Here is a 25,223-nt window from a genome sequence, read left to right on the forward strand (position 1 = left end):
CAAAATTTAAATTACCTTTGTGGAGTTGTTTTTAACAAAGAGTACACACTTTATCTGTTTCAATACATCATTCAACCCCAGACTAATAGAAGTTATTTATATGAAACGAGTACTGGACAGTCAGTCAGTGTCCTGGTGTAGTTTTGCCATCTTGTGGCAGAATGAAGTCAGTTCAGCTAAGAAAAGCAACAGAGCAAGAGTTCATGTATTTAGGATTTGTAGGGATGTTGGAGAGTTGTCATTGTTTTTATACAATGATGAAATGAGTTGTCTGCATTTACCCCATCACACCTGAGATACATCCAGGTGGAGCAGTCACACTGCACAGGAAATGACACGAACGTGTCAGAATCTTGGGACTTCTCATAAAATCATTCACACTATAAACTATAATTTGTCTTTTGTGTCAAGTTGTGAGAACAGCACTTTACACAGTAAATGAATGCATGTTAACAGTCTGAGACTGCAGCTTAGCCAAGAACAAGAGAAGCTGAAACGATGCCCAGGAGGGCTTTATTAAAACACCACTTAAACATGGGAATGCCACAAAAGCTGGATTTAAACAAAAACAAACTGCAGCACCAGAAGAAGGAAAAAATAAAGCTTCTCTGAAGCCACTTGGGGGAAGAAAAACAAAAGTCATGAGTAAATGCAAGCTCAACCATAAAAATCCTAAATGTGTTTGAATCTAAGACATTTAACCACTGAATGCGGACTGTAATCCTGAGACGGCACGACGGAGCTCCTCAGGTTATACGGTCTTCTGCTGGCCCTTCTTTCCAATCAGAGACTTGTGGATGTGAGGAATAACACCTGGAACAGAAGCGCATTAGTCAGAACAAGTTACACCCAGTCATGTTCACACCTCCGTGCACACGAGCCAGGCAGACCAAGACTGTTGACCCTCTACAGGGAGGGGAGTGAGCTGGATGTGCAGTGAGTTTGGCTGCTTAAACAGCATCTGGTGCAGTTTAAAGATTGGGGGAAACCTCTTCAATTACTAAATAAATAAAAGTCCAGCTGTGATGATGCTTCAACATGGTCTGTAAACTCATCTCAGAGTTCAGAGCAGATTCTTACCTCCACCAGCGATGGTGGCTTTAATCAGAGAATCCAGCTCCTCGTCTCCCCTGATGGCGAGCTGCAAGTGGCGTGGAGTGATTCTCTTCACCTTCAGGTCTTTCGACGCATTTCCTGCCAACTCCAGAACCTAAGAGAGAGCCTGGATTGAGACTAGAGCACGAAGCGAGGAGCCCGGCAGAGGTGGACGCTTACCTCGGCGGTGAGGTACTCGAGGATGGCGGCGCTGTACACCGCCGCTGTGGCTCCCACTCTGCCGTGGCTGGTGGTTCTGGACTTCAGGTGTCTGTGGATTCGACCCACGGGGAACTGCGGACAAAAAAACAAAACAAACAGGACCCGAGTTCCGCGCATGAAGAGCGGTTAAAGTGACCTTTGAGACATCTGGCAGCGAGAAGCGATGAATGAGAACTGGACAGACCTGAAGTCCTGCTCTCTGAGAGCGCGAAATAGCCTTTGTCTTGGTCTTTCCGGAGTCTTTCCCAGCCTTACCGCCAGCCTGGAAAACAAAAGCCACCGTCCACGGTTTACAGCAGCCCAGTCGAGCTTCAGCCACCGCAACATGAACACATTTCAGCTCACACTCCGTCTTAATTGCGACGTTACCGCTTTCTCGACGCGACCAAGTCAGCTAGCATGCTAAGCTAACTCGACCGCTAATACTAACGGCTACCACGCGATTAAAAACACGCACCGTGGGGTTTATTGAACGTTTTAACCGTGGACGGCACTGCCATGCGGTTCAAATAATACAATCAAACTTACCATTTTAATTTCTTCACAAGTAATTTCTTAAGCCGCAGTACAAAAATTGTCTTCCTCGCTACCGTGTTTAGCTGCTATCAGAGCCACTAAGCCCGCTTTTCGACACTCCTCCATCCAACCTTTATCCGGGTAACTATCGCCACCGTCATACGTCATCGTGATTTTCAGCCAATGAACAACAAAAGAATTCTCACCGTTAGCTTTATGGGTAATGTAGTTTATTTGTTTAAACGAGTTTTCCACAGTTCAGCATGAATAATCATTGACAAGCATAAACAAAAGTGAACGTTTCCTCTCGTTTGTTTTATTTATTTATTTGGTTTTGCCTGCAGATGAAGGAAAACTGTTTTGTTTTTTATTTATTTGGAGCATTAGCAAAATATATATAAACCACTCAACAGATATTAATGAAACTCTCACAAAGTAATAAATGGATGTACATCAAAGGCTGATTAAGGTTATAGCCAACTGACCTTAACATTTTTTTTAAGTGTCTGTAACTCTTTCAAGTTCACCATTATTAAGTTAAATTTTAATGTATAGTAGCTGATAGTCATCTTCAACATGAATCTTCATCAGTGAGCCTTCACCTCTGGAAGCCTCAACTGAGCTGTGTGAGAACTTCCTCCATTTCTTTTTAGAAAAAGTGGCAAACACCCGGGCACTCATTTCTCCACCAGCTCATGATCTGTCCATCCCTTCTCAGTGTGTGGCTGTGTTTGACCACTTTGAGCCCATCTCTCTGTCCTCTCTGGAGCAGGTAATGTGCAGCATGAAACCATCTGGTTCCCCCTTTGATGTGGTCCCCCCTCGACTACTAAAGGAAGTTTTTCCTACCCTGGGTCCTTTTATCCTCACTATTCTGAATAGCAGTTTATCCTCAGGTGTGGTGCCAAAGACTTTTAAACATGCTGCTGTCCAGCCCCTCCTGAAAAAACTTAACCTTGACCCCTCAGTCATGTCCAACTTCCGGCCTGTCTCCAGACACCCATTCACCTCTAAACTACTGGAAAAAATTGTGGAGTCTCAGTTGAAACAGTTTTTGGGGGATCACGCTATCCTAGAGTTATTCCAATCTGGCTTCAAATCTCTCCATAGCACTGAAACTGCTCTACTGAAGGTTTTTAATGACATTTTCATATCCACAGACGCAGGTGATTCTGTGCTGCTTGTCCTATTGGACCTTACATCTGCTTTTGACACCATCGACCACAATATCCTCATTTCTAGACTGGAGCAGTGGGTGGGCATCACAGGGTCAGCCCTTAAATGGTTTGGGTCCTACCTCTCTGACAGAACCTTCTGTGTCAATATCAAAGATTTTAGTTCGGCATCGACCGCACTTCAGTGGGGGGTACCGCAGGGGTCCATCCTCGGTCCCCTTCTCTTTTCTTTATACCTGCTGCCACTAGGTGCTATCTTCCGCAAACACGACATACCCTTTCATTTCTATGCCGATGATTGCCAAATTTACTTCCCCCTGAGGCACAGAGGCACACGCTCTATTCAGCCTCTTCTTGACTGCCTGGCTGACATCCGGGACTGGATGGCTTTAAACTTCTTAAGCTTCAATGAGAAGAAGTCTGAAGTCATGCTGTTCCATCCCAGTGGCTCACTCATGAACCATGACATTGACCTTTTCTCTCTAGCCCCGCTAGAGAAACAAAAGGTGACTAATCTGGGGGTGATAATGGACCCGTCCTTAAAACTCAACAGTCACGTAAACATGATGGTCAAATCCTGTTTTTTTCAGCTGAGACGGCTGTCTAATCTGAAGCCTATACTCTCCAAAAAGAACCTTGAGACAGTGATCCACGCCTTCATAACATCTAGGCTTGATTACTGCAATTCACTTCTGTTTGGAATCAGTCAGTCCTCCATTGCTCGTCTACAACTGGTCCAAAATGCTGCAGCCCGATTTTTAACTGGTACAGGCTATAGAGAGCACATCACGCCAGTTTTGGCCTCCCTGCACTGGCTACCCATTCACCTTCGGATCCATTTCAAAATTCTCATGTACGTTTTTAAATCACTGAACAGTTCCGCCCCATCCTATCTCACTGATCTTCTGCAGCCATATGTCCCACCGCGCTCTCTGAGGTCAGCAGACCAGATGCTTCTCTCAGTCCCAGAAACCCGTCGTAAGCTCAGGGGTGACAGGGCTTTCTCTGTTGCAGGTCCACGACTGTGGAATGAGTTGCCACTGAGTGTCCGGCAGGCTCCCACACTCTCTGTCTTTAAGTCTCGCTTGAAGACCCACTTCTATTCGCTTGCCTTTAACACGGTGTGATTTGTTTTGGTCCGGTCTGTTCTCTACTCTGTTGGCCATTTTAGTTAGCTTCTGCTGCTATTTGTATCTGTATTTCTATTTTATGTTTTCCTGTTCGCTGTGCATGTTTGTGTTCTTTTGTACAGCACTTTGGTTGGCCTTGTTGCTGTTTTAAGTGCTATATAAATAAATTGGTATGGTATGGTATGGTAACATCTGCTCTGAGTGCTACTCTTGTGAGCTCTCATAGTATCTTGGGATCATACCAAGATATAACCATTATATAACATACCATTAACATACCAGTTGTAGCCATTAAAACTGCTATAACTTTGCCTCTTATTACAATCTTCTTAAAAATGGAAAGGCATGCGACATGCCTTCTTTCAAGGAGTGAAAGGCTTTAAATCTGATGTTTAATTAAGTAAAATTTAGACTATAATATTATTTTATTACCATTTGTACTAGATAAAAACAGGCATGTTGGAATTCTTGTGCATATTTCTCCTGGTCGAGCTGCTAAAATCAAAAGTTTAAAAGATAAATTTGCTAAAACATTAGATGTTAAAATAGACAGATAGTTTTTCATTATTATAAATCAGGTCACTTGGACAGTTTATTTTGCTCAGTGACAAAATACCATTGACAAAGTTGCGTATCATATTCTCACACATGAGCACCCAATCTGTATGTCCGTGTTTTATTGTGTTAAACTTTATTATTTTGTTGAACTTATAAATGTTCTGTATGAGAACTAAAGGTCTGGTTTATAAAACTATCTGTGGTGTTGAAGCTGCACTTTCTGTTTCCAACCACTTGAGAGCAATGCTGGTCAAGTCAGCTTTTACAAAATAACACATTTAATCATCTATATATATATATATATATATATATATATTTACGTAAGACTATGTTTGGTGCTCAGTTTTAATTTAACATTATTAACAGTTTTAAGTTTCATATGAATAGGGCACCAAAATAAATCCCTCTACAATGAATAAAGTGCACCTAAATGAGGATCTCTAATTTACACAAAGTCTGTCATTTATCATTTTATTTATTTATCCTTTATTAAAACAACAAATTCCCAGTGAGAGATGATCTACCTCTTCTGAAGCGTCTCAGTCAGGATGACGGTGACAAAAGGTCAACAACCGAGTGAAGAACCCACGGCCTAAATAGTTCCCAGAGAAAAGGAAAACTGTGAGCATCTCATCTACGCTTGATGTGTTGTCTTCATTCTCCCTCAGCTGTGCCACCACCTGCTGAACTCTGCTTTCAAAGCAGGCGCTGCTCCACAGATTTGTTATTAACTCAGATCTAAAAAAGTTAAATCTGGTCCTCTGGACATTCAAAAAAACAAAACAAAACAAAACAAAGCAAATCAACAAAAAATGTAGAAACGTTTCGTCTCTCATCCGAGAGACTTCCTCAGTCTGAGGTGCTGTATTCAGCTCAGTCTCTTAAATAGCACCTTCTCAGAGTGGATCAACCAGTTTTGCTGCTGACAACCAAAACCAGCTGATCACATGCTCAAGAAGGACCATCAGCCTAACAATGGATCATTAGCACACTGATGGCTGTTTACTGTTCACAGAGGGCTGAGTGATACTAGCAATCACAGCATTGTAAGAGGGGGACAGTTGAACCCGGAGGCCTCCACCCCTGTTTAATGATGGACGATTTCTTTTCACAAAGATGGCCTCCTTTACTCCTCTCTCAAACCATCGTTCCTCTCTGTCCAGGATGTGAACATCTTCATCCCTGAAAGAGTGACCGCTGGCCTGGAGATGAGTGTAGACTGCAGAGTCCTGGCCTGATGATGTTGATCTTCTGTGCAACAACATCATCACATTGTAATATTTCACATGATTTCATTATAATGATTGAAAACAACAATCAAAATTATTTGTGTTCACACTTGTTAATAAAATAAAACAAACTTCATTAATGATTTGTTTTTCTTTCTTAGAGACATAGGAAGAAATAAGATAAACATTAGTCAGACTGTAGCTGACTCTGTGTCCAAGGACAGGAAATGTGTGGAAAAACATCAGACATTATTGAAGTCAAATGTAACTTTGAAGAACACGATTCATGGTGAATCTGAGAAATGACTAAGAGTCAGGGGTCATAGTTAGAGCAGTGCAATGTTACACGGAGAAAAATTATGTTTATAGATAAGGGACCAAGCTAAAAGTACCTGTTGGTGGAAGTTGGAGAGCTTAGTGGGTATTTTCGGAATACTGTAATTACAAAGGAGAACAAACTCTAAACCGCCTAAATGTGAAAAGACATATTGTGAAATGAAGTTCCAGATACACTTTGGGTTTTTAAGATAATTTTTGATCCATTTTATTTTCAAAGTGTTATTAAAGGAGTCAAAGTCAATAAATTTTAGCCCACCAGACTTATCATTGTTTAAAACGACAGATTTACGCAAATAATGTGTTTTGTTTTTCCATAAGACGTCGGAGAGCGTTCAGTCGGCAGAATTACAAACTGATTTATCAACATAAAGAGACTGGGCAGTACAGGCCAGACGGGACAATCCTTCTGCTTTAGTGAGCAGGACTCTACCTCTCAGGGACAGATCCCTTTGTAGCCAACTGTTAAAAACCTTTTTTGACTTTTCAATGACAGGAGTGAAATTAGAAATACTTCTGTTTGTACTATTCTTAGTGATACTGATACCCAGGTATGTTCCAGAATCTTTGACAGGGATGCCACAAATAGAGGAGTGTGTGCAATTATTCACTGACAACAGTTCACACTTATTAAGATTAAGAGACAGGCCAGAGGCCTTAGTGAAACTTTCAACAGTACTAATTGCTAGAGAGACGTGTGACATGTCTTTTAAAAAGAAAGATGTATCATCAGCCAACTGGCTAATGAAAATACTTCCACCTGCAATATCGATTCCTTGTATGGGGCTATTTCTGACATGAACATTTAGAAACTCGGCTGCTAACAGAAAACGATAAACAGAGAGTGGGCATCCTTGTAAAACCCCTCTATGGAGACTAAACCTAGGAGACGTACAAAAGGAAGTTTAATGCTGCTGTTACCTTCTGCATACAGAATTTGTACACATCTATAGAAAAAAATCACCAAAACCAAACCTTTTCAGTGTAGTAAGCATGAGTTCATGCTCCAAGGTGTCAAACGCTTTGTGAAAGTCCAAAAATAGGATTAAACTATTGTCCTGTACAAGTTCAGAATAATCCAGAATATCTAAAATTAGCCTAAGATTATTAGAGATAAGGTGTTAGCGGTGCTGCAGGTGCACCCAGCTCAATGATGTATATACTACAATATATGTCATTGGTCCAGCTCTTCTTGAAGGCGGGTCTAATGTTACCTGCCCAGTTTGCAGTGATTCAGTGGACCAACTCCCCTCTCACCATCGGTTACTATCAAACAACGCAACATGAGTGTAACTTGTAACACATTATAGAAATGTAGTGTAGCAGAAAATATAGATACTTAATGTAAAATGTAGTGGAGTAAAAGGTGAAAGTACCCATGTTAAACTCTACTTAAGTAAAGTACAGATACATGAAAAATGTACAGTAACAAAGTACTTGTACTTCTTTACATCCCATCACTGACTGAGGAGCGGTGAAAATGACCGTCTGGGTTTGTCTGATGGACTATGAGAGATGTCCTGATGGATGGGAAACAGGACTGGGAGGAGGGATGTGACGGACAGAAAAGGTCTCATATGTTAAACCGAGCATTTTAAAGGGACAGTTCAGCCATTCTGAAGTGGTTTATCATAAAAGTTTTAAACAGCATCTTACCTGTTGTAGACAACATGCTGAATAGCTTAAATTTAGAGAAACAGTTTAATTCTGACTAAAGAGCTAAGAGCTTGTCTGAATTCAGTTAAGATCAAAGTAAACTGCTGCTGTCTTAAAATGACTTCAGTCTCCTAAGTTCCACGAGGGTTTGTGTGCAAGTTATTATTTAAACTTTTAACCCCTCCCACTTTTTGATTACACAACTATTTTAAAGGAAATATCAAAATATAATTTCTGATGGGAGCAAGCTGCTTCAGAAATGCTTAATCTGGCATCTGCTTATGTTATTTATGCTTGTAAAAATACAACCAGCCAACCACCATCCATCCATCCATCCATCCATCCATGCATCCATCCATCCATCCATGCATCCATCCATCCATCCATGCATCCATCCATCCATCCATCCATCCATCCATCCATCCATCCATCCATCCATCCATCCATCCATCCATCCATCCATCCATCCATCCATCCATCTATCCATCCATCTATCTATCCATCATCTTTACCTATTTTTTCCTTTTTGGATCGTGGGAGTCACTGGTGCCCACATCCAGCTATCACTGTGCAAGAGGCGGGGACACACTGGACAGGTCTCCTGTCCATCAAAATACCCTCTGCCTGGCCCTCCATCTGCCCGTTTGCAAAAAACCACTCATGTACAGTATAAAACTACAAACATTCACTAGTCAAATCTCTCAGTGATGGAGGACATCAGAGTACCGCTTGTTAATTTGTAAACTGATGAGGTGCAGATAAGAGTCATGTTCTGAGGCAGAACATTTTCAAATAGACACAAGTTGCAAAAAGTCTTTCTTTCCTGCTTTTACGCTGAAATTTAAGACCAGATTGTTGAAGCATTTATCTGTGTTTTGTCCACTGTCTGCACGGCAGTGAGTCTTATCAGAGGGTGGACAGTGAGTTGGTGCCATCACGATATCTGGAAGAACAGTTACCGGAAAACAACAAGATTTCAACCGTGTGTGCGTGTGTGTGTGTGTGTGTGTGTGTGTGTGTGTGTGTGTGTGTGTGTGAACATGATAAGGCTGTCTGAGTGCGTCTGAGACAACTCACAGCTGGTGGTGGGCTTGTCCTGTTCAAATCACATACCATTCATTCTCAGCCGCACTCCCCTTTCAGCAGTCACTCACTCACTCTTTCCTCTGCCCTCTGCTGCCTTCACTCATCCTCCTCTTCCTCCATCACCACTCAGTGTCTCCTTCTCCTCACCCCCTTTGCCACCACTCATCTGTCAGTCCTGTATAACAGGCAGCAGTTCTGCCAGGTCATGGTTGCAGAGAGGAAACAGCCCAGCCTTCCTGCCACTTGCCTCTCTGTTGTCTGAAGCTCAGCCACCATATAACTCACCTGTGTTTGGAATTCAAACTTCTGGACTTAATCTACTGGATTACTGGTTTCTGCCTCCTTTGGTCCTGCTCAGAAATAACTACCGGTATATTATTTATCCTTTGCTCACCTACTTTTTTCCATAGATTGGAGTACCCAAGACTGAAAAGAGCCAAAGGCAACAAAGTAACAAATAAAACATTGTGATGCATGCTCAATAATCCAGGTAGAAAAATCTAAAAAAAAAAAAGTAAAGTCTGGTCCTCTGGACATAAAAAAAAAAAAAAAAAAAAGGTAAAATAAAAACCCAGTAGAAACGTTTCATCTTTCATCCGAAAGACTTCTTCAGTCTCTAAGTTTTTCGTTTGTTTGTTTGGTTTTTTTTTTTTTTTAATGTCCAGTGGACCAGACTTAACTTTTTAGATAACAAATAAAACATTTTTATTTAGAAATAAAAACGCCTGCAGGCAATATGTGCTGATAAGGCTCCTGGGCATATATAAGGCCGATGCTGAGATTACTTCGATGCTGGGGCATTACCTTGCCAATGGTTCATGCTCTCAGCCCTTTGTGCATTCCTTGAGCCTTGTACCTGTGATTTATTCATCCATCCATCCATTATCTTTACCCGCTTATTCCATTTTGGGTCACGGGGGTCGCCGGTGCCCATGTCCAGCAATCACTGTGCGAGGGGCGGGGTACACCCTGGACGGGTCGCAAGTCCATCACAGGGACACATAGAGACAAACGAGACAAACAACCATTCACTCTCTCACTCACACCTAGGGACAATTCAGAGTTACCAATCAGCCTAACATGCATGTTTTTGGTCTGTGCTCACTGAAAGGCAGCAGCTCTACCAGTTGCACCACCGTGCTGCCCGTGATTTATTCATTCAACCTTTATTTATTCAGGTTAGTCTCATTGAGTTACGAGAACTCATTCCAGTCTGCCACCTGAGACCTACCTGTGCCCTCGGATCCTCATGTGAACCTCTGGAATCTTACCTGTGCCCCTTCAGCTGCTCTCCTGTGTCTCCAGTCACATGCTCTCTCTGGTGCTCTCTGGACCTTCTGTAGGCTACTAAGGATTCAGGAACCCTAAACCACCATATAACATCTATACTATAGATGTTTGGTGTAAGAAGAAGAAGAATCGTTATTTACATTTACAAACTGGAATCTATGAAATAAGGTGATTTAAACAACTTTAGAGCCATTCCTGTAATCCCAATATCATATTCAAATTTCTGTAGTAGAATATTGTGATCAACTGTATCAAATGCAGCACTGAGGTCTAACAGGACCAGTATAGACACAAGTCCATTGTCAAAGGCCATGAGAATATCATTAGTACCTTTCACCAGTGCTGTTTCTGTGCTATGATGAGCTCTAAACCCTGACTGAAATGCCTCAAACAGATTATTTCTGGTCAGATGTTAAAATAATTGATTTGCAAGTATTTTCTCAAGAATTTTGAAATTAATTTTAGATTAGATATAGGTCTATAATTGGCCAGAATTCATGAATCAAGATCAGGCTTAAAAGTAAAGGTTTAATTACAGCAATCTTAAAGTGCTGTGGTACGTAGTCATTCACTAAAGATAAATTAAGCAGATCCAAAATTAGGATATTAATTAGAGAAAATACCTCTAAACAGTCTGGTAGGGATGAGATCTAGCAGATATGTTGATGGTTTGAATGAAGCTATTATTTTTGACATTTCAGAAAACTCATCAGGACAAAAACAGTCCAAACATAAATCAGGTTCTAGTGACATTTCTAAAGCTGCCTCATCTGACAGGAAATCAGAGGCAATAGTAGGAAGGGTGGTTTGAATTTTCTCTCTAACTGAAATAATTTTATTTGTTAAAAATCTCATGAAGTCATCGGACACATGGTTCAACAGAGATGTGGGAGTTCAGATTTCACAGCAACCTCAAGTCACAAGATGGCACCAAAAAGTCACAACTGTGGACAATCTCTTTGCTAAGCTGCAGGAGTATAAAAGGCTGCAGAAGACATCTCTTCACCGATGGAGCATTATATGCCTACTCATAGTTGCGCTTCTAGCTTCTTTATCTTGTGATATGAAAAGTCTTACCTTGTGTTTTCTGTGTTTAAGCATTGACTTCTGCTGTCTACCTGTTCATTGACTCCCTCTGTGTGACCCTGAGTTCTATTTCATAAAGGCTTCACCCTTTAAGGCTATCGCTAGTGGGTGTATCCCTTTGCGCACAGTGCAGCACTGAAAACTTTAGTACATGCCCACCTGCTGTGTGCGCCTCACCCCCGGTCCGTGTAAATTACGGTGAGACTGGGTAATTGTCTCCCATTTTTTCTTCAGCAAGCAACCAGCACTGCTTTTAAAAGAACACGATGTCCAGCACCAGCACCATCCGCCTGTGCCCGTCCTGCCAGACTGGCTACATTTTGAGTTTTGACTGGCACAACATCTGTGAAGGATGCCTGGGTCCCCGCCACGTTGACCTCGCCTCCTCCTGCCGTCCCTGTGACCTCCTCCCTCCTGAGGAGAAGCAGAGACGAGCAGCCTTGATCAAGGCTAACATTGAGGAGTGCCTTTCCGTGGCGGGGGACTGTTCGCTGGATGACGCCATCGCCTTTTTTGACGCCGAGTCACGAAGCAAATCGGATGATTCCTCCAGAAAAGGCTAAGTCAGCAGCAGCCCCACTGCTCATTCCCACCTGGAGAGCATAGTGTTGGAACGGGGGGGGTGGGGGGGAGCGGAGGCTCACTGCCCTGACTCCATCTGGCCTCGTTTCCCAGCAGTGATGTTCCACTCGAACGAGGCTGCAGCCGGACCTGGTACGCTGAAGGCACCCGTCTCCATCTTTGCTCCCATCACCAGAGTGGAGGGGTTTACTGAGCAGAATTTTCCCTCAGTCCCACCTGGAGCCAAGCCTGGCGGAAGCACTTGGAGCAAAAGTGTCCAGGTTGGACCAACGTCCTATCCCTCCAGGGAGACGTGGCCAAACGGTGATGTCGCTTTCCAACCGAGCCCACCAGTGTGCTTTCCAGGCGGCCGCAGCAAACAACAGTGTCGCCCTGCTGGCCTACAGCATTTCCAAAAGGCTGGAGGACACAGACCTGCCTGAGGAGATGAAGAGCTCGCTCTGCAAAGTGTCTGACATCATCCTGAACCTGTGCGCCTCCTCTGCGGTCTGCTTGTCTCGCATCGCCGCCTGGATGACGATGATCCAGAGGTCCACCTGGCTCCGACTCTCCCCATCCATGCCGGAGAAGCTGCAGAAGGGCCTGTTGGAGGGCCCCATCACGACGGACGTGCTGTTCGGGGCCAATTTCAAGGCCATGCTTGAAAAGTCGAAGAAGTCAGAGGAGGTGTCGGAAACTGTGCGCCCCTTGATGAAGCCACAGCTGTTACACAGAGCAGGAATGAGAATTATTTTCTACCTGGACGATCTGCTGCTGTTAACTCGATCCAGGCAGGAAGCAGTGGCACAAACCAAAGCGCTGACGTCACACCTGCTAAACCTGGGTTTTGCCATAAACTGGGAAAAGAGTTCAGTTCTCCCGTCCCAGATGATCGTTTATCTGGGAGTGGAGCTAAACTCATTCACTATGAGAGCCCACTTATCACAGCCAAGAGCCGAAGCTCTGACAGCTCAGCTCCGCCGCGTAAAACCCAGCAAGGTAGTAACGGCTGTCTCGATCATGAAACTTTTGGGTACGATGTCCTCAGCTCACGCTGTGGTTCCTCTGGGCTTATTCCACATGAGACACCTTCAGAGATGGCTCGTCTGCCTGCGCATAGATCCGGTGTGTCAGAAGAGGCGGATGATCTCTGTGCCCTCCTCTGTGGGAACCAACCTGAATCACTGGGGAAACATATCTCACTCTGTCAGAGGGATTTTCTATCAGCAGGCCTACGTCACATGTCTCAGTTTTCACAGACGCGTCCCTGTCAGACTACGGAGGGACGTGCCTGTCTCAAGCGGTGGGGGCGCAGTGGCCAGTTCATACATCAGCTCATATAAATGTCTTGGAATGTCTCACAGTTTGGAATGTGATTCAGTATTTTGCTCCTCTGTTGCGGAATCAACATGTTCTGATCCACACAGTTACTGCAGCTTACATAAACCGGCAGGCAGGCGTGCGCTCAGCCCAACTGTTACACGTTGCTAGACAGCTGCTGTGTTGGGCACACAAAAACCTGCTCTCCATCAGAGCAGTGTACATCCCCGGCGTCCTGAACAGAGGAGCGGACATAATGTCCAGGGGCGGTCCTCGCCACGGAGACTGAAGTCTCTATCCAGAGCTGATTTCTCGGATTTGGAGCAGGTTCGGCCAAGCAGCAGTATCTGTTTGCCACACGGGAGAATGCCCACTGTCAATTATGGTTCTCATTGAGCCCACGGGACGACCCACCGTTAGGAGTGGATGCCTTTGCCCACAGACCATGGCCAAAAATGTTCCTTTACACGTTTCATCCAGTCCCTCTAATACCGAGTCCGGGAGGAAGAACTATCAGCCATCCTTGTTGCCCCCGAGTGCATGAGCGCCCCATGGTTCCCAAACCTGCAACGTCTGTTATCGGTCCGACCGTGGAAACTGCCGTGGAGAGCCGATGCTCTCCTCCAGGTGGGAGGAGCAATCAGGAGTCACCCAGAAATAGGCCAGCACCTTTGGGTCTGGCTGCTGAGCGGATCCGCTTGGAGAAAATGGGTCTCTCTCAAGAAGTGGTGCGCACAATCCAAGACTCACGAGCCGCTTCCACCACAGCACTGTACACATCAAAGTGGACAGCTTTTCAGCGCTGGTGCACAGAGAAAGGTGTAGAGGCCATCTCATGTCCACTAGGTGGCGTGATGTCCTTTCTGCAGCAGCTGATGGACAAAAATTTAGCTTTCAGCACAATTAAAACGTATGCTGCGGCTATTTCTTCTTGTTACAAGGGCTTCTGTGACAGAACAGTTTTCAATCACCTGCTGATGAAGCGTTTCCTAAAAGGTGTATGGAGACACAGACCGATGTCATGCCCACTAGCTCCACAGTGAGACCTAACGATGGTTCTGCGAGCTCTGATCAAAGCTCCTTTCGAGCCTTTAGATCAGGTGTCACTTAAATTCCTGTCACTTAAAACAGCCTTGCTGTTGGCTTTGACATCAGCAAAGAGAGTGAACGATTTATCTGCGCTCTCTGCTGCCCCGTCATGCCTCAGGATTTAAGCTGATGGCAGCTCAGCTGTGTTGAGACCTAACCAAGCTTTCATACCAAAAAACATCACAAGCTCATTTAAATCAAGAATGATAACATTGGAGGGGTTTTACACCCCCCCCCCCCCCCTCACAAATCAGAGGAGGAAGCATCATCTCATCTCCTCTGGCCCGTGCGCTCGCTGGCATGTTACATAGCACACACGGCCCCTCTGCGCCAGACTCAGCGTCTGTTTGTGCATTATAGGGACATTTCTGCAGGTCGCCCGTTATCCACTCAGCGCCTCTCACACTGGCTGTGTGAGGCTATTTCTGAAGCTTACAGAGCATCAGGACTGGATCCTCCAGAGAATCTCAGAGCACATTCCACCAGAGGAATTTCATCCTCTACAGCTTTGCATGGAGGAATGACAGTGGAGCAGGGGCGGACTGGGACAATAATCCAGGCCGGGAATTTTGATACCATCCCAGGCCACCACCACCTGATTAACGCAAACCACCAAGACTGAGTTCAATTGAGCGCACTTTGAATGCATGTTGTTTGCACACGTCTAACTGAATACCTACATAAATCTTTCTTCTGTGGTGCAAACTTAAAAACATTTGTTATATTTGTAGTATGTCATATGCTGGATATTTCATACATTTTTCACGAGTTCCTCATCTTTCTGACTGTGTAAATGTCGTGCATTGAATTTAACAAAAATGTAACGAGAGACGTTATTTATCTTTGACCCATCAAATGAATGCGGTCATTTATTTTCAGAATCAAAGTTTAACATCAAACATTTACATTAATTTGGCAAAATATGAAAATAATAACAGACAAGTTTCACAGATAATGGACATCAATCACACGGCGGTGACTGAGGACTTTGCTTCAGATATCTCTAAGATATCTGTCAAATGAATTTAGGAGAAAGGAGAGTTTAAGATGGAAGATGGAGATTTATCTTACAGAGAGATTTGTGAGGGAATTAATCTGTTTGACCAGAAACGTGCACGCTCCTTCAGATCTCAGCTTGCGACGGTACGCTTGGTCGAAGTGGACTGTTACCTGGTTGATGATAGGTCAGCGTCGGTATAGGATCCTCCTTTGACTCTTTCAGCGTCTCCGTTGAGAGCAGCTGAAATCCTTCGAGAGTCGTGCGAGGTTATTCAAACAGAAGTTATAATCCCAAAACGTCTCTGGATCATCCTGAATGCGTTTGCATCCAAGAACTCTGAACTCCTTTCATCTCCTTAGCACTCTCTATCAGACTTCCGACATCAGACTCTTCAGCACTCTGTGTGGAACTCTGTGACACTCTAGCTCTTTAAATCCATCACTCTTCAGCACTCTGTGTGGAACTCTGTGTGCAGAACCGGGAAGTTGCCACATTTTAAATGAGTTGACTTCCGGGTCAATTTAGAGCTTTCTGATTCGTGGATGGACCAGAATAGAGGTGTGTTTTGTGACGTAAGATGTTATCAAAAGTCAAGGGCAGAGAATGAGATTGCTTAACAGACAGAAAAGATTATTGGAGAAACACCAGACTTCGTGGAGTCTCACTCTTATTATCTTCTGAAAAAGTTTAAACATGACATTTCTTCTCAGTAAACATTTTAGTTGACCGAGACTCGACCTTTAACATACTTACAAAACTTGCTCATTGAAGACAGAAAATCAAGAAATGCATATTAACCTGATTTCTTCTTTTAATGAGGAATAAAAATCATTACTTACTGTTTATGTAAAATAAAAATGAGTAGTTCTCTTCAACCTGTAAGCATTGAGTGAACTAACACAATTTGATTATCAAACATTTGTAAAATAGTAATGATCATAGAGGATTGTCTTTTCTACTTGATTAATTCAAGAAAGAAAGTCTCCAGATGGCTCAAACTGTATTTCTGGATGCAGATCAATGAAATAACAGTCTCTGTTCATCTGATCAGATTTGAGGTCAGATCAGGTTCACTACATATTAAGTCAGTTTTGGCCCACTTAGGTCCCTCAAAGTGAAGCTAGCATGTGGATATTAAGCTGTGCTGATAAACTGTGCCAGAGTTCAATTTTTTCAACACAAGTGTTTCTCTTACCTGCTCCATTACGAACAAACATTAATTTATAGCACTTAGCAGCATCCGCGGCCAGAGCTTTTCTCTTTTTTATCCTCTCTCTCTCTGCTCCACCTTTCCTCTTCTTTGGCTGTCTCTGTTGCTCCATTCTACAACTCAGAGATGCACGCACCGCGCGCCAACACCGTCGGGAGCGCGAGTCCTAGGGCGGGGAGGGGGGCGGGCGCAATGTGTGTGTCTCTGCTCTGTGACACACAGAAAAGGAAGGGAGGGGGCCGGCCCGGCCGGGGGATGTGCCAGGCTTTCTCCGTCGCTGCAGTGCAGCGTGAGACCTGAGCCCAGGCAAAAGTGAATTGTTTATTTAAAATAATAAAGTCCGTGCGACCCGAACCGAGCCTTTAGTCCCGTTCCTTGGCAACCAGGCCACCGGGAAGTGTCCCGTCGTGCCCGACGGTGAATCCGCCACTGCAGTGGAGGACATTTGTACGGCGGCCGCTTGGGTATCGCCTTGTTCATTTATTCGCTTCTATCTGCGTGATGTTTCTGCTTTCTCCATGACCCATTCTGTTCTCAGTGTTCTAACAGAATTAATTTTACTTGTTTCATGGAATTTCGTTTTAAACTCACATCTGACTGCATGCAATTACAGTGTGAGACATCAGTCACAAGTTCATGACTGCTGTTTTTATTGTTACTAATCAGTTCATGATTACTGTTACCAATCAGTTCATTTGATTACTAATCAGTTCATTTGTTATTAATCAGTTCATATTGAAGAGCTGTTGACCTGCTCTGCTCACTGTTACACGGTTACAATTTGTAACCTCTGTTCTCTTCCATTCTCAGCAGCAGGACTGCTTTCAGCATTCCCTTTTTTCCTCGTCGGAAACCTTTTCTCTCCGGGGTGCTCCTGTGCATGGAACACGCGTAATTACGCACACAGAAGGCTGAGTTGATGGAATGTTTTTTGTTGGTGCAAGCGGGCACTTCATGTTGTGTCTGAATGGACCCAGTGAGGCATAGACTACATCCTGCTTTGCCTTTAACCCACTAGCAACAACCTTAAAGGGCGAAGCCTATACGAAATAGAACATTGGTTACGTACTGTAACCCCAGATTCTATGAGTATAGGAGCAGCCTTTAAGCTCTGGGCTTCACTGGTTCCTAAATGGCTGGAGAAAAAAGCTATTTGGGAGCCGATTACCCGGTCTTACCATAATTTATACGGACCGGGGGTGAGGCCCACACAGCAGGTGGGTGTGGACTAAAGGTTTCAGTGCTGCGCTGCACACAAAGGGATAAACCCACTAGTGGTAGCCTTGAAGGGCAAAGCCTATACACATAAAATCTGGGGTTACAGTACGTAACCAACGTTTCCTTGTGACTTCCTCAGCTGTCTCCCCACCTTCCAACCACTTGACAACCTCAACCTGAGACTTACCTTGGACATCTTCCTTCGTCTTTCTAGAACCATTGGATCCTCTGCTCCTTCAATGATCCATAACTTTTTCTGTAAAAAATAAATCATCTTAAGGGTGCATTCACACCAGCCCTGTTTAGTCCGCTTTAATCGAACTCTAGCTTGTTTTCCTAGAAAGTCCGGTTCGTTTAGGGAGGTGTGCCATCAAACTCTGTCACGGAACAAAAAGGCGAACTCTGGCCCGGGCTAAAACCTAGGTCTCGGTCCGGTAGAAGCGAACTCCAGCGCGGTTCGAGTACAGTGTGAATGTAAACAGACCGGCCCCGCTCCGCAGGGTAAACAAACACGCATTTCTCTGACCTTATATGAAGCCGTCAGCTGCCTTGTGTGGAAAAACAATATTCTCCATGGTCTTCTGTCTCGTCTTCTGCTCATGCTAAGTCCATTTTTGAAAAATGACAAAATATAACTCCTAAAACTGCTAAAACTTGATGCCACTTCGTTTTTATTTTTATTTACAAAAGAAGGTTTTTGTGTCGTTTCTTTCAGTAGTTCTTGGTGCAGCGCCCCCACAGTCGAGCGGGGGAATAGGTTGGTTCAACAGGTTGACTCGACTGCACAGTGCAGTGTGAATGCAAACGCACCAGCTCAAATGTAAACAAAAGGTCATGAATATTGGTCCCGAACCGAACCGAGTCTACCGGACTATCTGGTGTGAAAACGACCTTAATCCTCATACCCCAAGTTTCACCATACTGACCCTTCTCCTTGTCCCCAGGGTTCCAGTCCCTCCCCGTACTTGTTGAATTATTTAACTGTAAATAAATCACTATTAAATCTTTTCAGTCTTGAAGGCAGTTCCTTTCAGTCCATATTCTTTTGGTATTCCGTTAAACCTTACAAGAGAATGGACTTTTCATTAGTCTTGCAATACGGAACAGAAACCTGGGGTTATTTTTTTCATTCTGATCTATTAAAGATGAATAATATACACTTCTAGCTTTGCGGAAAGCATTCTTATATGTTAGCAGGCTATTTTTCCAAGTTAAATAAAAAAAATTCCATGTTAGTGGAGTGTCATTTTCTTTCCAGCTTTCTAGATGACTGTTTTAAAGTACGTAACTCAGAATTGAACCAAGGAGCCAATTTTCTCTGATTTATTACTTTTTTTTTCAGCAGAACAATTTTATCAAGTGAAGTTTGCACTGAAGTTATAAAAGTATCAATAAAATCATCTAAGTCATTGCTCTCTGCATTACTCTGCAAGACAGAGGAAATGGAAGAGGTTCTTTCAATTTGGTTTCTGCATTCTCTGATTATCACCTGATAAAATATCGGCTCTGTAGTCTGTTAATGTAAACTCAAAGGATATTAAAAATGGTCAGACAGAACAGGATTTTGAGGATTTATTAATCAAATCAAGTACTATGTATTGTTATCTATAGAACTAAGTTTCTATGACATAAGTCAGAACCAGATCAAGAGTGTGATGATAAGAATGAGTAGATTTGTGGATGTTTTGGGTAAAACCAATTGATTCTATTACATTTTTAAAGGCTATGCTTGAGCTATCACTGTCAACAGCAACATCAGTATTGAAATCACCCATTGTGATGATTTTATCAGTATTCAATAAGTCAGATAAATTGGAGAATTCAACAAGAACTGAGAATAAGGGCCTGCTGAACGATATATAACAAGTAAAATTGGCTTTTCTGATTTCCATTTTGGATGGAAAAGACTGAGGGACAAGGACTCAAAATAATTATAACTGGTTTAACATTAATCAATAATCTTGACAGAAAAATAGAAGCTACTCCTCCACCTCGGCCGGTTGTTCTAGGAACATGAAAAATGTAAATAATTAACAGGAGTGGATTCATTTATACTAACAAAATCCTCCTGTTGTAGCCAAGTTTCTGTCAGATAGAATAAATCAATATGATGATCAGTTATCAGTTCATTAACTAACAGGGAATTAGAGGAAAGGGATCTGATGTTCAATAATCTACATTTAATGAATTTATGATTTTGTTCTGGTAAAGTAACTGTGTTTATTTTAATAGGATTTTTATGGTTTAAATTTTTACAGTTGATTTTTGGTGTATTTAATTTGAGCCGTGGGCGAGTTGACACTGTTTCAATGGGGGTGTGGGTGGGTAACAGAGGAGAAGCAGCAGAGAGATGTGGAGGACTACAACTCTGCTTCCTGGACTGGCTCCTGGGTTGTCAATAATTTGGATGACAAAAGTCCAAAACTCAGTTTCTCAGAAAATGAGAATATTCCACAGCCAGCTTTGGGTACCTTTGGTAGTATGAGCAGGAGCTGAGTGTTGCTTGAAAATGAAATCAGCATCTCCATAAAGCTCATCAGTAGAAGGAAACAGAAGGTGCTCTAAAATGTCCTGGCAGATGATGTGAGGACTGTGGACGTCAGAAAGCCCAGTGGACCAGCACCAGCAGAGGACATGGCAACCCCAAACCATCACTGATTGTGGAAACTTCACTCTTGACTTCAAGCAATGTGGATTCTGGACCTCTCCACTCTTCCTCCAGGCTCTGGGCCCTTGATTTCCAAACAATATGAACATTTACTTTAATCTGAAAAGAGGACATTGAACCACTGAGCAACAGTCCAGTTCTTTGTCTCCTCAGCAGGTAAGATGCTTCTTGACTTGAGGAATGAGACATTTGTAGCTCATATCAAGGAGTTAATCAGCTGATCAGGGTGAGACACCAGGAGTTTATAATATTGAACCTCTTCACAATATTCTCATTTTTGGAGACACTTTTTGTTTTTTTCATTATTTCTAAGCCATAATCATCAAAATTACAAAAAAATAAAGGTTTGACATGCTTTCACTCTATGCATATTGAATCTATGTAATGTATCATATATATATATATATATATATATATATATATATATATATATATATAATTTTTTGAGATGCACCTCATTTTACACAACGTCCCAACTTTTGGGTAATTGGGGTTGTACTGTTATTCCTGTGCAATCTTGGTTTTAATAAAATTCCTATAATTTTTACTGTAAATATAGATTACAGTAAACAACTATCAGTCTACGAGTTCACATAAACACCAATTGTTGTAAATACTCAACCTAATTCCACACTATGTTAAATTTAAAAAAAGGAAAGGATTATTAAGCTCAAATGATTACAGTCCCCTGCGAGTCTTCATCCATCCATCCATTATCTTTACCCATTTATTCCATTTTGGGTCACGGGGGTCGCTGGTGCCCATGTCCAGCAATCACTGTGCGAGGGGCGGGGTACACCCTGGATGGGTCGCAAGTCCATCACAGGGACACACAGAGACAAACGAGACAAACAACCATTCACTCTCTCACTCACACCTAGGGACAATTTAGAGTTATCAATCAGCCTAACATGCATGTTTTTGGTCTGCGGGAGGAAACCGGAGCACCCGGAGAAAACCCACGCATGCACGGAGAGAACATGCAAACTCCACCCAGAAAGGCCCCTGGACCGGGGTTTGAACCAAGGACCTGCTCACTGAGAGGCAGCAGCTCTACCAGTTGTGCCACCGTGCTGCCCCCTGCGAGTCTCTGTAAGTCAATAGTACCCATAGGTGCATCACATGCAAATATCTAACAAACCTATCATTGGAAATCCTATAGGATCAACCAGTCAGAAATAATTAGTGCTCCCTCACCACCCTAAATGTCCCAGATAATTTACTTCTCTACCAGGGTTGTTTCCAGGGGTAAATTTCTACATCTGTTTTGGCCCTTGTTCCTGGAATGGCAAAAGAAGGGTTAAAGTATGTAAATCATGGATCTGGTCAACTGGTCTTTCAAGGCAATTGATAAAATTTTCTCGAGAAGAAGATAGGATGAAGGAGAGCCTTCATGCCCTGAAGGGACATTCGCTTTGGGATACACCATGGATTCCTGGGGCCATTGAAAGATGGTGTGTCTGTCTGTATTGTATATTGAGGACATAGAAGATGCATACATAATTGGATTTATGATAGCGGGATTTCTGCTTTTTGGAATTGGCAGGTTTCTGGCTTATCGACAAATTCGGAAGATGTCGGTAGTGAATCTGGCAATTTTGAAGCTGCCTGCCATGTGTGAAGGAATGTGCCGCGCTTCGAGCGCTCAGACTTAAACACTTTGTGAGCTAAGCCGCAAGCTGGATGCGATTTCTTAGACTCACAGGCCACTTGTGGCTTCTGGAACTCACTGGCGTGAATGATTTGACCTTGGGGAAGGGTACAAGCACAGTCCGGCAGAATTTTCTCAAATCTGGCTGTTTTGGATTCGCCATTGAGAATTACCAACAAAACTTTTGAAGGCAGACATAAAAAATCAAGCAGAGTCTGCCTGTCCCAAAACAATTGTTGTTATCAAATCTGGCTTCCCTGCTTGGCCTTGAATAGGCCAACTATCTCCAATTTTCCCAGAGGTTATGTGAATAATGACACTCTGTTGCTCCCCCCCCCCCCCCCCCCCGACACTGTACCATCATATCAGAACTATGGGACTTTCTGGCAGAGTCCACAGACAACTCACCACCTTTGTTGACCCCCTCATGCATAAATGTCTTATGATGTTATTGTATGTTGCTGTTTGTGTTGAGGGGTCTTTTTTTGTGTGCATCTTTTACACTGTGCCCCAGCCAGGAGATGGTGTGAGATATGATTTTGTTTTTACTTCCTCCACCCTCATGTTCTCTTTTCCTCATCTACTTTGTATGTTTGTATGTATCAGGTCTCTCTTGTAAATGAGTCCTCGAGGCTCAATGGGAACTAACCTGTAAAATTAAAGGTTGAATCAAAAAAGGATTAAAGTATAGCTCCTGAAACTACCCTGGTTACTGAAAAAAATCCCTAAAGTGGAAACACAAGTTTTGACAATTATACACCTTACAATGTTCTTGCAATTCCTTCTTAATAGCAAAATACAAACAACTCTGATGTCCTCTGTCTCTGAGGGATTTGAATAATGAATGTTTGTACTTTGTAGTTTTAAAGATGAGTGTTTTCTGGACTGGAATTGAACAGAGAATGTAAGTAACCTGAATGTTTTTGGTGCAAAATATTCAAATGGGTAGAAGTTACATGATGGAGAAAAAGAACAGGAGGTTTTGTTTATTGTCCAAGGCAGCACAGAGTGATGGATCCTGGAAAGTGAAGAGAGCAATTTTATCAACCTCCAGGTGCAATGGAGGAGCCAGGGAGTGGCCAGTGGTGGCTTTGACTACCCCAATCATTTTAGGAAACTACCCTTTTAAGTATCCTGATGCATGCTCAATAATCCAGGTAGAAAAATCCAAAAAAGTTCAATCTGGTCCTCTGGACATTCAAAAAAACAAAAAACAAAACAAAGCAAAAAAATGTAGAAACGTTTCGTCTCTCATCCAAGAGACTTCCTCAGTCTGAGGTGCTGTATTCAGCTCAGTCTCTTAAATAGCACCTTCTCAGAGTGGATCAACCAGTTTGCTGCTGACAACCAAAACCAGCTGATCACATGCTCAAGAAGGACCATCAGCCTAACAATGGGTCATTAGCACACTGATGGCTGTTTACTGTTCACAGAGGGCTGAGTGATACTAGCAATCACAGCATTGTAAGAGGGGGACAATTGAACCCGGAGGCCTCCACCCCTGTTTAATGATGGACGATTTCTTTTCACAAAGATGGCCTCCTTTACTCCTCTCTCAAACCATTGTTCCTCTCTGTCCAGGATGTGAACATCTTCATCCTTGAAAGAGTGACCGCTGGCCTGGAGATGAGTGTAGACCGCAGAATCCTGGCCTGATGATGTTGATCTTCTGTGCTGGGCCATCCTTTTAAGCAATATAAAATCTAGGAAACATAGGTCGTTTTCACACCAGATAGTCCGGTAGACTCGGTTCGGTTCGGTTCGTGACCAATATTCATGACATTTTGTTTACATTTGAGCTGGTGCGTTTGCATTCACACTGCACTGTGCAGTTGAGTCAACCTGTTGAACCAACCTGTTCCCCCGCTCGCCTGTGGGGGCGCTGCACCAAGAACTACTGAAAGAAACGACACAAAAACCTCTGAAGACACGTCTTCTTCTTCTTCTGTAATTAAAAATTAAAACGAAGTGGCATCAAGTTTTAGCAGTTTTAGGAGTTATATTTTGTCATTTTTCAACAATGAACAGCATGAGCAGAAGATGAGACAGAAGACCATGGAGAATATTGTTTTTCCACACAAGTCAGCTGACGGCTCCATATAAGGTCAGAGAAATGCGTGTTTGTTTACCCTGTGGAGCGGGGTCTGGTCTGTTTACATTCACACTGCACTTGAACCGCGCTGGAGTTCGCTTCTACCGGACCGAGACCTAGGTTTTAGCCCGGGCCAGAGTTCGCCTTTTTGTTCCGTGACAGAGTTCGATGGCGCGTTCACACCTCCCTAAACGAATCGGACTTTCTAGGAAAACGAGCTAGAGTTTGATTAAAGCGGACTAAACAGGGCTGGTGTGAATGCACCCATAGTTGTCTCAAATGATAGAGCTGACCAGTTTAAATGGTGGAAGCCCTCTTAACTTTTGACACGGCAGCCTAATTTTCGACAATCTTTCTTATGCCTAGATGCAGCCACACACCAAAAAGGAGGTTGGCACATTTCTTATTTTTCAAGTTATTATCCCACTTACAATACAGCCAAACATACATGGCAGCAGCCATCTGGGATTTTGATGTGGCAAAACCCAGTTTTCTAAAGGAGCCTTTCTTATGCCTATTTGTAACCACACACCAAAATGGAAGTTGGTACCTCCCTATGCTCACAACATGCACGGACAGGCAGGAGAGACAGAGGCTACTTCTGAACCAAAACATCTCTGTATTGAAATCTGGTGCATGCTCATTGCTGTATAAAAGCAATATTTTAAAGTTGTCTATTTCCCATCATACTACATGTGTAAAAGTCACAAGTTTCTGTCAGAAACAGGGCCACTTTAGATTGAAACAAACAAATTAACTTATTTGTAAGCGCTATGAATGATGCTTCAGTTTTTGAAGATGAGAAAGAATATGTGATTTACTATGACAGTGTGCCCATGAGACAGAAATTGGTCTGATGAACTCAGCTGAGCAGAAATAAGACTGAAGAGGAAGTGAGGAGGGGCTCACAGGAAGAAGGGAAGGACAAAGAGCGTGAGAAGTTGTGATGTCACCACATCTGCTGGGACACAAGTGGAAACAAGAAAAAGAAACTGGTGGGAAAATGCATGTTTTAAATACTGAAGCCTGGATATG

At 43.1% G+C, this 25,223-nt stretch overlaps 1 protein-coding gene across 1 annotated transcript; it reads right to left on the reverse strand.

Annotated features, from left to right (window-relative positions):
* Nucleotides 1-503: 503 nt before the first annotated feature.
* Nucleotides 504-1,977, reverse strand: LOC119408038 (histone H2A.Z). Its single transcript, XM_037674877.1, has 5 exons — nucleotides 1,846-1,977; nucleotides 1,502-1,579; nucleotides 1,276-1,389; nucleotides 1,081-1,210; nucleotides 504-813 (listed from the first exon to the last, which is right to left on the reverse strand). Exons 1-5 carry the CDS (start codon nucleotides 1,846-1,848, stop codon nucleotides 752-754), a joined length of 387 nt encoding a protein of 128 aa, XP_037530805.1. The 5' UTR covers nucleotides 1,849-1,977; the 3' UTR covers nucleotides 504-751.
* Nucleotides 1,978-25,223: the final 23,246 nt, after the last annotated feature.

This window comes from Nematolebias whitei, chromosome 1 (assembly GCF_014905685.2).
Source record: "Nematolebias whitei isolate Nwh7 chromosome 1, NemWhi1, whole genome shotgun sequence".
Taxonomy (NCBI): Eukaryota; Metazoa; Chordata; class Actinopteri; order Cyprinodontiformes; family Rivulidae; genus Nematolebias; species Nematolebias whitei.